At 30.0% G+C, this 15,250-nt stretch overlaps 2 protein-coding genes and 1 long non-coding RNA gene across 4 annotated transcripts; 1 reads left to right on the forward strand and 2 right to left on the reverse strand.

The window, feature by feature from the left end:
- Positions 1–1,098: 1,098 nt before the first annotated feature.
- LOC101263187 (glycerophosphodiester phosphodiesterase GDPDL3-like) lies at positions 1,099–7,978 on the forward strand. 2 transcript variants are annotated; one of them, XM_026028669.2, is made up of 9 exons: positions 1,099–1,316; positions 2,031–2,324; positions 3,041–3,156; positions 3,362–3,863; positions 4,615–4,653; positions 5,117–5,401; positions 5,915–6,057; positions 6,640–7,117; positions 7,510–7,925. In XM_026028669.2, the coding sequence occupies exons 1-9, from the start codon at positions 1,217–1,219 to the stop codon at positions 7,704–7,706; spliced, it is 2,154 nt and encodes a 717-aa protein (XP_025884454.2). In that variant the 5' UTR covers positions 1,099–1,216; the 3' UTR covers positions 7,707–7,925. The 2 variants fall into 2 exon arrangements, with proteins under 2 accessions (XP_025884454.2, XP_004251903.2); XM_004251855.5 differs by having other exon boundaries at positions 1,102–1,316; positions 7,408–7,978.
- A 719-nt stretch (positions 7,979–8,697) lies between these two features.
- Positions 8,698–9,378, reverse strand: LOC101247587 (uncharacterized). The gene is made up of 2 exons (XR_011213246.1): positions 9,030–9,378; positions 8,698–8,871 (listed from the first exon to the last, which is right to left on the reverse strand). It is a non-coding gene; the product is annotated as an uncharacterized lncRNA (long non-coding RNA).
- A 719-nt stretch (positions 9,379–10,097) lies between these two features.
- Positions 10,098–13,265, reverse strand: LOC101268741 (pirin-like protein At1g50590). Its single transcript, XM_004251873.5, has 5 exons — positions 13,064–13,265; positions 12,825–12,913; positions 12,583–12,611; positions 11,180–11,346; positions 10,098–10,728 (listed from the first exon to the last, which is right to left on the reverse strand). Exons 1-5 carry the CDS (start codon positions 13,147–13,149, stop codon positions 10,218–10,220), a joined length of 882 nt encoding a protein of 293 aa, XP_004251921.2. The 5' UTR covers positions 13,150–13,265; the 3' UTR covers positions 10,098–10,217.
- Between the last annotated feature and the right edge of the window lie 1,985 nt (positions 13,266–15,250).

The following is a 15,250-nucleotide window of genomic DNA, read 5'->3' on the forward strand; positions in this document are numbered from 1 at the left end:
ATATATAAATATGACTCTAATTTATTCATTTGATAATTATGCCTTCAAAATTTGAGTGTATACTAGTAAATATTTAAACTTGTATAAAATTAAAAGTAAACATTCATATCCTATATGACATAATACAAGTAAGATGCTACATAGGACACAAAATTGTCATGTATTTAGAATGCTGTGTAAGACGAATGTGTCTATTTGTTCAATATTATACACATTTATGTGTGTACTTATACCAACTTAAAGTTCAAGATTATTTTTATATATCATGCCTTTTATATTATAAATCATACTAATTTATCAGGAAAAAAAACTAAGATAAAATATGTAAAAACATGTCATATGTTTTATTAAATTATTATTACAAAAATCGAGTAGAGATAAATTTCACTCTCAATCATATTCTACCAACCAAAAAAGATTCTGCTGAATGGTAGTCTTGAAAGAAGCATCAAGAAGAGAGGAGCAAGAGAAAATTATAAGTAATTGTATTAATTAACTACTAGTCAAAAGTCACAACTAACCATAACAAATTCCTATATTAAACACTAATTATTACTAATTATTTAAGTGGGGCAATACTTCTATTACTTACAACTTTCATTTATAATTAGATTGCTTAATAGGGTTTGTAATTATTTTTTGAGATGCCTTCTTTATTTGTTCAATTTAAATTTTATATGTTTCGTAAAGAATCATGGGTGAATGTTTTATCATAATATTCATATTAATTGATGTATAGTCTTGGACTTATAAAAATAAATTGAAAGAATGAGTAATAACATTAAAAAAATATATTTTTCTCTTAATATGACAAAAGTAAAAATTTATTCTAATATATCCTTTCTCTCCTCTAACAATATTTATTTTCATATTTAATTATAACAAGAATAAAATAGATACAGTAGAATAAAATATTATTTAAAACGAGAGAGTAATTTTGCTAGGTAAAAGACAAGTTAAGTGGGGATATGTGAGAGCTTCCATTACTATGACTTCCATTTAATTAAAATGCTTAATTATGCTTATAGTTTCTAAATATGATTAAACAACGCCAGCTCGAAAAAACTAAAAACTTTTGTAACTTCTCTTATAAACTCTCAACACTTTGCAACTTTTTAAAATTGCTAAAACCTCTTTCGTTTTCCTTCATCATTCTGTCGAACCCAAATATATTTCACATTTCCGGCGAAACTTTCTCCGGTAATTGTCGCCGGCAATGTGGAATCTCCGGTCTCTCTCATGGTCATTTGTTCTCCTCACCTGCTTCTCAGTTGCTGCTCAAGGAGTTAATAGGACGAAATGGCTCACACTAAACGGTAACTTCTTTTCCTTCCAATTACTTCCTCAAGTTTGAAGCTTCTTTTTTGTCAACATTGAGTCAGTTGAGCAATTTTCGGAGTGGAAATGTTTGGATTTTAGTTCAGGAAATTGAGATTTTTTAAAAATTAGCCTCCAAGTTCGATTTTTGAAGTTATTCACTGTTTGAACGGTTTGCAGTAATGTGAATGTACGATTTTGTAAGATATCCACATGCTTTACTGAAATTGCATAAGAAGTTAACAATTTCTGCTAATTGATAAATACGAGCTTGTTTCTGGTCAATATTGAGTAATTTTCTGTACCTACAAGTTGAATAACAATTTGTGCTGCTCCAGGACAGATGAAGTGAATGATTGTGATCCGTCACCTTCATCCCTGAGTGTTATGGCTGTGAAACTTCAATTACAACCGCTGTAGTTGCCATTGATGTATGAAACCATGAAAACTTTATCTAGAATCTCAACTATCGGATTCAATCATCATTGAAATTACATGAATGGTTATTGAATGTAATAGTTGAGATTCTAAAAATAGTTTTCAAGTGAAAAGTTATTCCAATAAAAGTAGTTAAGTCACCTTCACGCTTTCTTATTCCAGGAAAGCATGTAGTTGCAAAAAGAAAAATAGTAGTTCTAAATTTAGTTAGTTTGCCTTCCGTATTTTGTACGATGTTTCATAGTTATTATAGTGTTTTTGTTTCTTGTTTGCAGGAAATGCACCATTAGTTATAGCCCGTGGTGGATTTTCTGGATTATTGCCTGATTCAAGCTATGATGCATATATTATGGGATTGGAAACTAGCTTGCCCAATGCGATTATTTGGTGTGATGTGCAGCTTACTAAAGACGGGGTTGGCATCTGTTTTCCTGACCTCAAGCTCGACAATGCTTCTGACATTGATTTTTACTTCAAAAATAAGAAGAGTAAATACTTAGTGAATGGAGTTCCAACACAAGGATGGTTCTCTATAGATTACAATTTGAAAGATCTCGTGCATGTCACCTGTAAGTCCAAATATGTTCCACATATATATCATGTTATAAGTCCAAGATTCGGAATCAGCATCCAAGAATAGCAATTTTGCTGCAATATCCCTTCCTATGGTTTATGATATAAAGTATAAGCGAGCAATTTTATTTGCAGGGACTTTGACTCATTTAGTATCTTTCTTTCTTTCCTTTTCCTCCTCTAAATAATAAAGGGTTCTTCCATGTTGGATTTTTTTACTCTTTCTTGAAATAGCATGTTGGATCCATATGTAAATTTATTTACGCGCCACTGGTAGTTTGCAACTCCTTGATGAACTGCAAAAGAAAGAACCCGTCGTTCCAGGACTGAATGTGGCCACATCTTCCAAAGTTGACTCTTTTGGTGAAGTGTGAATTGGCATAGTACTCGAGAACATTATGCTAGTATTTATAATCCAATTGAAATAAAACCTTTCTCTCCATAAGTAATTTGAAATACACTTCTGATTCTTCACATGAGTTTTATTATGTTTAAATCAAAGACAACCAGTAATGATGTCTAATAACTCAGCTTTTATAACAAACCTGCTGTAAAAATGTTAAAACTGGTATGGAAAAATTATGTTGCTCATATAATCTAGAGAACCGTAGACTTGATAGGGAGGCTGAACCTATTTACTTTGCTTGTAGCAGCTACTTACGGTGACTGAAGTTTCTACTGACTAAATATTACTTTTATCTTTTTTGGACAGTAAAGCAAGGAGTTTATTCACGAACTCAAAGATTTGATGGATCACAACAAAGCATTCTTACTGTCCAGGATGTGGTAAACCAAGTCAAACCTCCGGGATTCTGGTTGAACATCCAGGTACTTATTCAGTTGTGAAAAGTTTCCACTTATAAGGATATAGTTGTTTGGTTTTAATTTATTTCAGATTCTTTTCATTTAAAGTTATCAATTAATGTGTTATTACACCATATTGTTGTATATCATTGGATCTTGCTAAATGTTTCCTTGAGTTTGTGTTGGTACTGCTTTTACTGATTCTTTGTTTTGCAAATCCTTTTTGCAGCATGACAACTTCTTCAGCCAGCATAATTTGAGTATGAAAAGTTATATTATATCCCTGACCAGGGGTGTTCTGATCAACTATATTTCATCGCCTGAGGTGAATTTCCTCAGAAGTATTCTGTCTCGACTCAATCCACGAGTTACAAAACTCGTTTTCCGGTTTCTTGGACAGGATGATGTTGAGCCTTCAACAAATCAAACATATGGTTCTTTATTGAAGAACCTCACATTTATCAAAACCTTCGCCTCTGGAATTCTCGTTCCCAAATCTTATATCTGGCCAGTGGATAACTCACTCTACCTACAACCATATACATCACTTGTCTTAGATGCTCATAAAGAAGGTCTTCAGATTTTTGCATCGGAGTTTGCAAATGATGTGCCTTTTGCTTACAATTACAGCTATGATCCCACATCTGAGTATTTGTCCTTCGTTGACAATGGCAACTTCTCTGTTGATGGAGTTCTGTCTGACTTTCCAGTAACTCCATCAGCGACAATAGGTAACCACACTACAATTGATGAATAACAGAATCTCTGTGCTCTTATTGTTGCTTTCATAATTTTAGTTGCTAATTCTAGTAAATAACTTGGCTGTGAATACTGATGACTTGTTGTAGATATCTTCAATTTTGTGCAGTCTCAGAGTTTCATGCATTTCTCAACAATTATTTCCTGCTTTTGAATATCTTATTGTGTCCTTGGTGCAAAGTAAATCTAGGCAACTTCAAAGTTTCTGGAGGAAATTGTGCTGGTTTACAAGGCCTGAGTAGTTAGTGGAACTGCAATCAGGGTGTGTTGGACTTTGAAAATGCATAGCCTAATCCTAGAGGAACAGAAATATAAATGTTTCTACACACATGTGAGATATATAAAGTCAAATTCATAAGAGTGGGAGGCCACTATAAAGTCCAATAACTGGTTTTGAGGCGATATGCTTGTCCTTACCCTAATTTGAGTATAAAAAATAGACATGAAAAGGAAAAGTAAATACTACTTTGTATTCTTTGAGATAAATGATCACTGATAGTGATATCAAAGAGCAGACCTTGGACACGCTAGATTTGTAAATGCGGTGGATAAGATGGAGGTGATTGCAGTTGCCTCTGTAATCGCTTAGATTTGAGTATCTGACAGGACCTTTTTTTTGCATTTTATATTCATGAATATTTTCAGTTGGTGTTGAAGCTCTGTGCTATTTCTCTTTCGACCGTGATACTCTTCATTGTTCTTATACTTCTTGTAATATTGCAGATTGCTTTACTCATTTGGATAAGAATGATAAACCTCAAGGTAAGCTACCAATATACGATCTTATTTTTGTTAGACCGGTGAATGTTGTTTTGCTCACTAGATGGCTTTTATACCCGAAATATGGAAGTGCGAACCATTATCCTGCAAAACTTATGAGCTAGTACTATACTCAAGGTTAAAATGGACTGGAAAAGGTTTGATTTGAGAAATTTTGAGTTTGAGATCAATTCTCTTGTCTAATTAAATGAGCTTGGTTTCAAATTACTATTCCAGAGAGAGTCTTATATGAAAGAGTAAGCAAAGAAATTGAGAATTATATTGTCTTGGAGAAACCATAGCTTTTCAAGAGAAAATAACCTTATCGAGTCATGAGAATCCGAGCTAGCACTTCTAAAGCTTTGTGCAAGGACGTGACCATGCTCATATCTTGACTAGGACTTAGTTGTTCTTCTGTACAAGATGTTATATTTCACTCTTTCTCCATTTTCCTGTTGGCCTACAGAAAAGCTTCTGGTTATCACATCTGAAGGAGCAAGTGGAGACTATCCGGGTTGTACTGATTTGGCATATACAAAAGCTGCTTCGGATGGTGCTGATGTTCTTGACTGTCCTGTTCAAATGGCAAAGGATGGAATACCCTTCTGCCTGGGCTCTATTAATTTGATAGATAAGACTACAGTTTTTCGATCGCCATTCATCAATATTGCTAGTACTGTCCCAGAACTGAACATAACTAATGGAATATTCACCTTTAACCTCACTTGGGATGAGATTAAGAGCCTGAAACGTAAGTTAATCTACTTTCCTTTATACTATCTTACATTTTTCAAACTAAACATATACCGACTTCAAGTTTTCTGGAAGCTGAAGATAGTATGTGTAAAGACAAAAGTTGTTGATGCATCTTTAAGTTAATGGGTTGAATTCAAAACCTTATCACAAGAAATCAGCTTGTGAATTGCCATCTTTTTTTGCTTGCGTATGAAAATGTAGATATACATTTCCGGATACTGATCAGTTATTCAAGTTAGTGACATAGTTGTTGACGCATCTTTAAGTTAATGGGTTGAATTCAAAACCTTATCACAAGAAATCAGCTTGTGAATTGCCATATTTTTTTGCTTGCGTATGAAAATGTAGATATACATTTCCGGATACTGATCAGTTATTCGAGTTAGTGACATAGTCTATTCCTTTCTCTTTACATTAATAAGGTTAACTTCTAGCTTAACATAAATGTTAACCATCAAATTGCTCTAGATATTAACTAATGTACTTAACATGCTGTAATTTCTTGTAGCGGAAATAACAAACCCATGGTTAGAGTTTAGATTGTACCGAAATCCAAAAGCCAGAAATGAGGGAAACTTTGTTTCATTGATGGAATTCTTGACATATGCAAAAAATGCCACAACTGTATCTGGTGTCATGATCAGCATAGAGGTGAGTTTATTTATTGCCGGTTCTGTTGACGTTGTTAATACCAACAACATCATGTATCAGCAAATGTTAAGTCCATATTACATCTAAATGCTAATATCCGTTCTGCAGTAGCTTTATTCGATGACTTAAATTTTTAACAGTCCGTAAAAGGTAATTAATATTCCATGAAAGCAAAGAACATCTTTTGGAATATGGATGCAATGATTTTTAACTTCAGTGGTTGACATGATGGATTTTACCTTAATAGAATAAATCCTTTTTGCTCTTGTGTTTTGTGTTTTGCTTGCAATTGGCACTAAGGGCTGGAAAAATAATGCATTGAGATGGAAAATTCCAAAATGGAAAAGACAGCGCATTTCTCTTAGATGCAATACTCAGTTACAATTGCTTTTCAGTTTCCTATTTTAGATCCTGTTTAGGGCTAATAAGCAATAAGGTTGTGCTTGTAAAATATTTGACTGGCATCGAAATAAATGACATTTTTCTCAGTTTGTTTTAAGAAGCAAAATTTTAGTGCCAGAAGGAAGCAACATAATTCCATACATATTCATTTTATCTGTCGATTTTCTGGAACTTGTGCAGAATGCAGCTTACCTGGCAAATCAGGGTTTTGGTGTAACTGATGCTGTTCTTGAAGCCTTAAGGAATGCTGGTTATAATAATCAGACAGCGAAGAAAGTTATGATCCAATCAAAAGACAGTTCAGTTCTGAAAGAATTTAAGAAAAAACGCTATGAACTTGTTTATAGGGTTGCTGATGATATCAGTGATATTGAGAGCTCAACTATATCCGAGATCAGGAGCTTTGCTAGTTCTGTAATTTTAACCAAGAAATCTGTTTTTCCAAGTGAGAGTCAATTTCTTGTTGGGAAAACAAATGTGGTGGAGAAACTGCACTCATCAAATCTCTCAGTATACGTTCAACACTTTAACAATGAGTTTGTGTCTCAACCATGGGATTTTTTCTCAGATTCATCTGTAGAGATAAACAATTATTTTGTTGGAGCTGGCATTGACGGTATTATAACAGATTTCCCTCGCACGGCTGCTAGATACAGAAGTAAGTAATTTCTATACTTTCATTGCATTAACTTCTCTTTATCGTTCCCTCATTTTTATGCATTATCTGAAATCCATGCACATGCATCATGTTATTACTGAATAAAATTTTTCCGTCTACCTGTGAAAGTAAGCTGCAATCTGCCATATGGTGCTTTTTCTTGTGTATCAAAGTAAAAATACTACTGCTTTGGGCATGTAGTGATTATATTCGGAAATAGCACTGATATGGGCAAGTATGGACTTACCCTGTGATTCAATACTGAGATATATTCATGTGCTGGGTTATAGGGAACCGTTGTTTGCATTACAAAGTCCCACCAATGTATTTTAGCCTTGTTAGTCCTGGAGTTCTCCAACAATTCATGTCTCGTCAATCTTTGCCACCAGCAGAAGCTCCCAGCCCAATACTTACGGAAAGTGATGTGGTTGAGCCACCTCTACCTCCTGTTGCAAAGATTACCCCTACTGCTCGCAATGAGTCTACAGCTAGTGCAGCTCCCACCTCTCCAACCGGTCAATCCTCAGTTGTAGCCGGCGTTTTCACATCCTGCCTCACCATTCTTCTTGCTGATCTTGTCATCTTTTGATCTCAGTAAGACCATTTTTGTGCAATTGTATCTCCATTTTGCAGGTAAGTTTCATTTCTTCTAAAAAAATAATTAGCCTATGTTTCGTTTATAAGGTCAATTAGTTAAATATTAAGAATGTAATTAGTCTAAAATTATGTTAATCCTTTGGTAATGTGTTTGTTGCCAAAATTTTATAGCAGTGTTAAAAAGAGATTGGACTAGTCCTTATTGAGACAACATAAATTACTCTAAATATATATGCAATAAAGTTTTTCTTTAGTACTCCATAATACATTATAATATAACAAGTGGCTTTAAGCTTCTTTGATGAGAAATGCGAAATAAAAAAGAAAAACAAAAGATCCCCCGTTGGGAATTATACCCGACAGACTGAGTCCTTGGGGGAGAGAGAAAGGAGGCATTATTCCCAGAAAACGTACAACCAAACTTTCCTTCCCGCTTCTTTCTTGAGATTCGATCTCATAAAGTTCAATCGTTTATATGTATCGAGATTCTTTTTTTGGAACTCCTCGATAAATATTATTTTGCTGGTAGATCTTACATAAGGAAGTGTGAATATTATATATAATTTTTCCTTAATCTCAAATTAATAGTCGCTTAATTAGCATATCAGAACCCATCTTCTACCCATTCAGATAGGAATAAAATTTATGTATATTTTACCCTTCTCATACAATTACCCTACTTTATAAAATTACGCTGGATTAACTCAAAAATATTATCCCAAAATGATTATCATTTTAAGAGTAAAGTTGGTTGTTATTTCCATTGTACCCTTAAATATTAAGCAAAAAAAAATAAATCCTGTGGTTTTGAACTTCTTACTTTTTATAATGATATTTTAAAATATTTCAAAGCATAGCGACATTATGTATATCAAAGGAATATAATATTGCCCAATATAAACATATGAAGAAGAGTAAGAACACATAAAATAAAATTAAAAAAATAAATGAAATTGTAATTGACTTGAGAGAAACACCAATAATTAGAGAACGAAACAATTATATTGAATCTTAAAAATTACAATTACAGTGGTCAATTAATGAATTAGTATAAATAAAATTTCAAAAAAACCACTGTTTTATTTTGTTTCCTTCCCCTACATTTGCATCCTTTGGTCCATTTCCAAGGCTTTAATTCTTCATGTTTTGGAGTCTATCTGTAAAAATAGAACATATTAACGTGTTAGAAAATCATAACCAATTTATTATTATTATACGTTAAAATGGTATAACATATAGTAAAATTGATTTTGAAATAAGAAGATTTCGTCCATCAAACAAAACATAGAGTGATCTTTTAAGGTACGTTATATACCTTTGAGCAGTCTAGCTGTGCAATCTTCATCGCACTTCATCTCACAATGTGTATAACCAAATCCTGCATCGGAGCATAATTTTTGACATATATTGTAACAAACTGTGTATTCAGCTGCAACAGCGGTAAATGCTTTTTTAAATTTCTCTGTGTTACTTTCTCCCTCAGCCATGGAGACGTGTACAGATGATGAAATCATAACGATGCAAACGAGAAATATCGCAACAAGCTTCTTCGATGCTTCCATTTTATTTTTTTTTATAAAAAAATTGTATGTGCTTTGTTTCACGTTTGAATTTTTTTTGAAAAAAAGTAAAGTGCTTGTTGCTTGTGTTTTGTTGTTTTGGACGATTTGGTTATGTTATTAATTCTCCTATTTATAGTATTTCATATTGAGAATACACCACAAATTAAAATGGTGGATGTCCAATTTTGTAGGATATTGGGGCACTCTAAGTAATTTCAGATGGTGTGTTTGTGTTTTTATTATTTAATGCCAAAAAAAATATGTTAAAAAATGTGTGAATAAGATTCGTTGAAAAGGGAAAAGAATATCATTTATCGGATAATAAGAATATTCTTGTTAGGAGAGAGTGGAAATTATTTGTATAAGGTAAAATTAGATAAGACTGTCGTAGAATTTAATGATGACATTTAATTGTTAAGAGAAAACATTCTAAATAATTAATATAAGATTAAAAAAACAACTTTAATAAAGTCTTCTCAATATAATATATAGATAACTAACTCTTCTTTCTGGAGTTTACAATATTTTAGTTAATCCCCCATCTTATTATAATATAAAATAAAATAAAAATGTAACAACATGATGGATCATTGTACAGTGGGGGACATGCCAAAATGAGCTTTATCATTTGCTAAGAAAATGGGAGACTCAAATTCTAATTGTTAAAATCTTTTCTTTTTTTTTTAAATTATGGAATGATTGTATCATATTCTTCAAATAGATTAAAAAAAACAATATAAAGCACAAAATATGTACTTTGTGAATCGTGAGTGCCTTTGATATATCTTTTTATTTTTACCTTGTTTGATAAATATCTGATGAAGGCAAAAATTATAAGCTTTTGATAAACTTAAAAGATTGAAATTGCTCGAGTAATATAAAAAGGACTATTTTAAACCTACTACAAAAGTTAATTTAACTATTTTAATCATTTTTTGACACTAATAATCAAGTCCAATTCTAGCTTGTGACCTCCAATGCTTAGCTTTTTCAAAACCATTAGTATAATTATCAAAATCTTCAACAGTTTGATCAATCTCTTGTTGTGTATTCATCACAAAAGGCCCCAATTGTGCTACTGGTTCACCTAATGGTTCACCACCAACCAATATAAACCTTAATGGTCTAGTTGATTTGTTCCACGCGTCGAGTCCATCACCAAAACCACTTAATAGAAGTAGATTATGTGGTCCTATTGATGATGATTCTTCATTAGGCCCAAAAATACCTTCACCTTCTAAGACATATACAAATGCATTGTATGATTTTGGTATTGGTTGTTGAAGATGTGATCCTTGCTTTAAAGTGAAATCCAAATACATTGTTGGTGTTCTTGTATATATAGCTGATTTTGCTCCTAGTGATTCCCCTGCTATGATTCTCACCTTGATCCCATCTTTTGTGACTTCTGCTATGCTTTCACTTTGTATCTCTTGGTATCGCGGTTGTATCCTGTCGTATACAAAGTATAAATTCACATAGAGGCATGATCGAGATTTGACCTTTATGAATGACCAAAAGCTACTAAATCTTGAATTTACTTGAAGATAAATTCTTTAGCACTTCTAGACGGATTCAATATATATATATATATATATATATATATATATATATTATGGATTCAAAACGTTTTTGAATTTACTACTTTTTTTTTAAAAAAAAAGAGCTCAAAATTTGATATTTATTGTAATTTCACTGGTATTTATATTGCATATAGAAATGTTTCACTCTGTCTGTATTTCCACTTGTAATTCTTGTAAAAAGGTGCCCTGGGACAGACGGAAACTTACGAATAATTATTTTTTAGATGATGTGATAAAAAAAAAAAAGAGGAAGTATATCGATGTATAAAAGTTTAATTATTTCTTTTTGGTTATAAAATAGAAGGAATAATAATGCATACATTTTATGTTTGGAGGAGAGATTAATCCACAATTGTAAACCCTTTTGAGTTCCTTCAGCTGCAGGCATTTCAGAATGAACAATTCCTCTTCCAGCAGTCATCCATTGTAAATCACCAGCTTTAATTGTACCTTTGTGTCCTTCAAAATCTTCATGTGTCACAGCTCCCTACAATACCAAAATTATTACTTAATTGTTTTAAAACTATATATTAATTATGATTAAGTAACCTAGTAAACTATATTAAGATCAGTGTTTTAAAAGGCGGGGGCGTGAAGCGAGACGTTTTATACAGTATAGGGCGAGGCATAAGTCCAAGACACGGAGCGTAAGTCTTATAGATCTATGGGGATGTAGTCTGCTGTATATTCAATTTTATAGTCTGATTTTTATTCGAGATAAGTATTAATAATTAATAATGAAGAAAAAAGTATTATAATTATTATTTGAGAGATATCGTTACACCAATAATAAAAATTTGCTATAAAGCAAAAAAAAGTTCAAAAATATAAATAAAAAATGCACGAGAATACATTTTTACGTTCATGACTTACATTTTTATGCTCGAACTTACACCTCAAATTTTAGGACTTGCGCCATATAAACGCTTTTATTTATGTGTCAGAACGTTTTTGATACTCCCCATCCCAAGACTCGTCCCAAAATCATTTTTGAAAACACTGATTAATTTTCTCATTACTTATTATATATTCTTCTAGAAGAAAGAAGCATGCTATAATTATGTACTTTTTCAGCCATTGCTCCACCACACAAAAGCACTATACGTACTAAATGCGTCATTATTATTATTCTTTATTTCAAAATAAATAAATGAAATATCATGTGAATCCTTTTAACTTGATTTGAATTTTTTTTTAAAAAAAAAGAAGAAGAAAAATTTAATTTTTTTTAAAAGAATTAAATAGGTTAGAAATTGTTTGGTAGTAATATATTTTTTAAAATACGTGGGTTTAAATATTCCTTTGGTTCAATTTTGTGTAATTATAATCTTTATCAAAAGTAAGTTAAAAAGTTTGAAAATAATTAAGTAATACATTACCCAAAAAAAAAAAGACTTCCTTAATTAGCATTGATATTTATATTCCATAATAAATAATTAGTTGAATTTTTCTTAATTGATTCATAATTAACCAAACTTTGATTTTTTATTTATTTTTATTAAACAAGTGGGTACCGTATTATTTGTTTTCTTAGAAGTTAGAGACAATCACATCTTCTCAACTACTACCTTTCATAATGTAGAAATAAATTTATTAATTATTACAGTAATTCATTATTTTTAGTGTTTGACAATTCACATTAACAATGTATGAACACGACCATAAATGGAAAAAGTTATGATTATGTCTGTATTTAGTTTTTTTTTTAATTAAAATAAAATACCTGCAACATGTATGTGACCGTTTCAAAGCCTGTAAAATTAAGAAATACACAAAGTACAAAAATTAAATAATATTAGTAAAGAAAAAAAAATTAGAATATAAATTATATACCCATTAGATCAATAATAGTCTTCCGGAATATATTTTCAAGATTATAAATTTTAACATATAATAAATATCGTTTAAGTAAATTGATAACGTATATAACTTAAAATCGCGAAGAATTAATGATTAGAATGTGACCTCTATGTGGATGATCAGGAAAACCAGCAGGAGCAGAAACTGAGAATTCATCCAAAACAAGAAAAGGATCAAAATATCTCAACTCAAACCTGAAAAAAAAATCAAAAATTAATCCTCTTGGTGATCATGAATGTGCATTGTTCGTAGCAAATGACAGTATCAAAATTTTCAATATTTACGATATACGTAAAGAAAAAAAAATTTAATATTATATATATAGTATAATATTATTGACGTACCTTCCGATGCTTCGTCTAACAATGGCACCAAATCCTTCATGTTGAGGCCTTGCAAGAAATTTCTTGACGATAGAACGCGGAGGCATTTTTTTTTTTAAAAAAAAAAAATCTATGATGATAATGTTTTTATTTTTTTTATACAATATGGTTTTGTGTGTAAATTAGTGAGCACATTTATAGGGGATGTTAGTTAATTGAAAATTGGGAAAGTCAAAATAAAAGATGATTTTATTTATTTATTTTATTCTAAAAATATGGTTCTAACGTCAGCCTAACGTTTACATGATGTATTTCCCAATCTACTTTTTAATTTATTAAATTCACATTGACCCCCACCCTTTACCTGTTCTATTAATTATTTGTCTTTACCCAAACACATCATAATGTGTATAATTTAATGACAAGTTAATTACCATTATTTAGTATATATATATATATATATATATATATATATATATATATATATATATATATATATATTTAATTAAAGATTTCGAGTTTGAGTGTTAGATATGAAAAATTACTTAATAGAAAATATTACTCACCCTATATGATATCTAATCAAATATTGATATAAGTATTAAATATCGAATGAAAAAATTAAAAAAATAATAATAAAAGGTTAAATATTTACTTCTAGAGTAATAGATTTTTGAGAACAAGTACATTTTTTTAAATGAAAATATTAAATAAGAATACTTTATGATTATGTGTTTAGATAATATCATACATTATTTTTAAAATTTAATATATTCATGTACCATACATTATTTTAAAATTTTTAAATAAAAATTTATTGACAAATATGAGAGGTGTATAAGCCAAAAGTTTAAAATGTTTGAAATATTTTATATTTTTATTTGATTAATTATATGGTCAACATTTGCCTTTATATGCAGGCGCTTTGATTTCTTTCTCATGGATCATAACACATTATTTCCATTTTTTAAAATTTATTTTTATAATGAAATATAATAATGAGATGAAACACCAATATTAAGACTTTTATATGTTTAACATGTAAAAATCAGTAAGTTTTATCATCTCTACCAATTATTAATTATTATTATTATTATATTCACTTAATTTTTTATGTTGACATTAAACTGGATATAAAAAATAAAATTCAGTAACTTTCCTTCATATGGAACGTCAAAGTGTAATGAGAAAAGCAAAAGGCTGAGTATTTAACAGCTATTTTCCAATTTCTTGAGAAAAAAAATATTCTTTTATTCTATTGAGTGGAAAAAAAAAAGTTAAAATATTCCTAACGTATTAAAATGGATTTATTTTGCTCTCTTTTCATTTATTGGATTATAATTATTTTAATATTAAATAAATTTGAAATCTAATTATATATTTACATGGACAAATAAACTAGTACCATCATCTTACATATGTCTTATCTCATAATATTATGAAAAGATAAGATATTTTTAATCATAAAAAAAACTGAATTTAATTGGTGAAAAGCAATATTTTTATTTAAAATTTAAAGGCAATTATAGTCCAACAAATACTTAAAAATAAATTTGAATTATTTTTAATACATTAAAAATACTATTTTTTCTTCATTTCGTGAAAAGTATTTTTTATTTATAAGTAATCTACTTTGTCTAAATATATTTTATGCAATCAATATATAAAGCTTAAACTTTTTATTTAATAGGTCACTTTCAAATTAGAATAAACATTTAATTAAGATATACAAAACGAGTTTGACGTAGTAATATGAAAAAATATGTATGCCATCATAATTTTGTTGAATTTAAGGAAAATATGTCTAATCAAAATTGTCTTTGAACTTATCCAATAAGTAATTAATTTAATTTATTAATTAAATTGAAATTTTTGTCCATAGAAAAAGGGATATTGAGGAGCTCTAATGGGATTAAAGGATAAGAACAAATTATAATTTAATTTAATTTACGTACATGTTCTTCCTAATGTTTTGGTCAGACTATTTACCAAATTTCAATAATTTATAACTTGGACGTAATAGAAAAGGGAAAGAGGAAAAACTATATAATATATTTTTTTATTACAATTGAGGTGAAATTTTTTAGTTCTTTTGGGTCAAAATGACGTATTGCAATAGATAACTTTACGTTAAGTAGGATATTATAACCTAAAAAGATAGACTAATAACATTATTTTTTTTTATGTATTTTGATTTGAGACATAATT

This window comes from Solanum lycopersicum, chromosome 12 (genome assembly GCF_036512215.1).
Source record: "Solanum lycopersicum chromosome 12, SLM_r2.1".
Lineage (NCBI taxonomy): Eukaryota > Viridiplantae > Streptophyta > Magnoliopsida > Solanales > Solanaceae > Solanum > Solanum lycopersicum.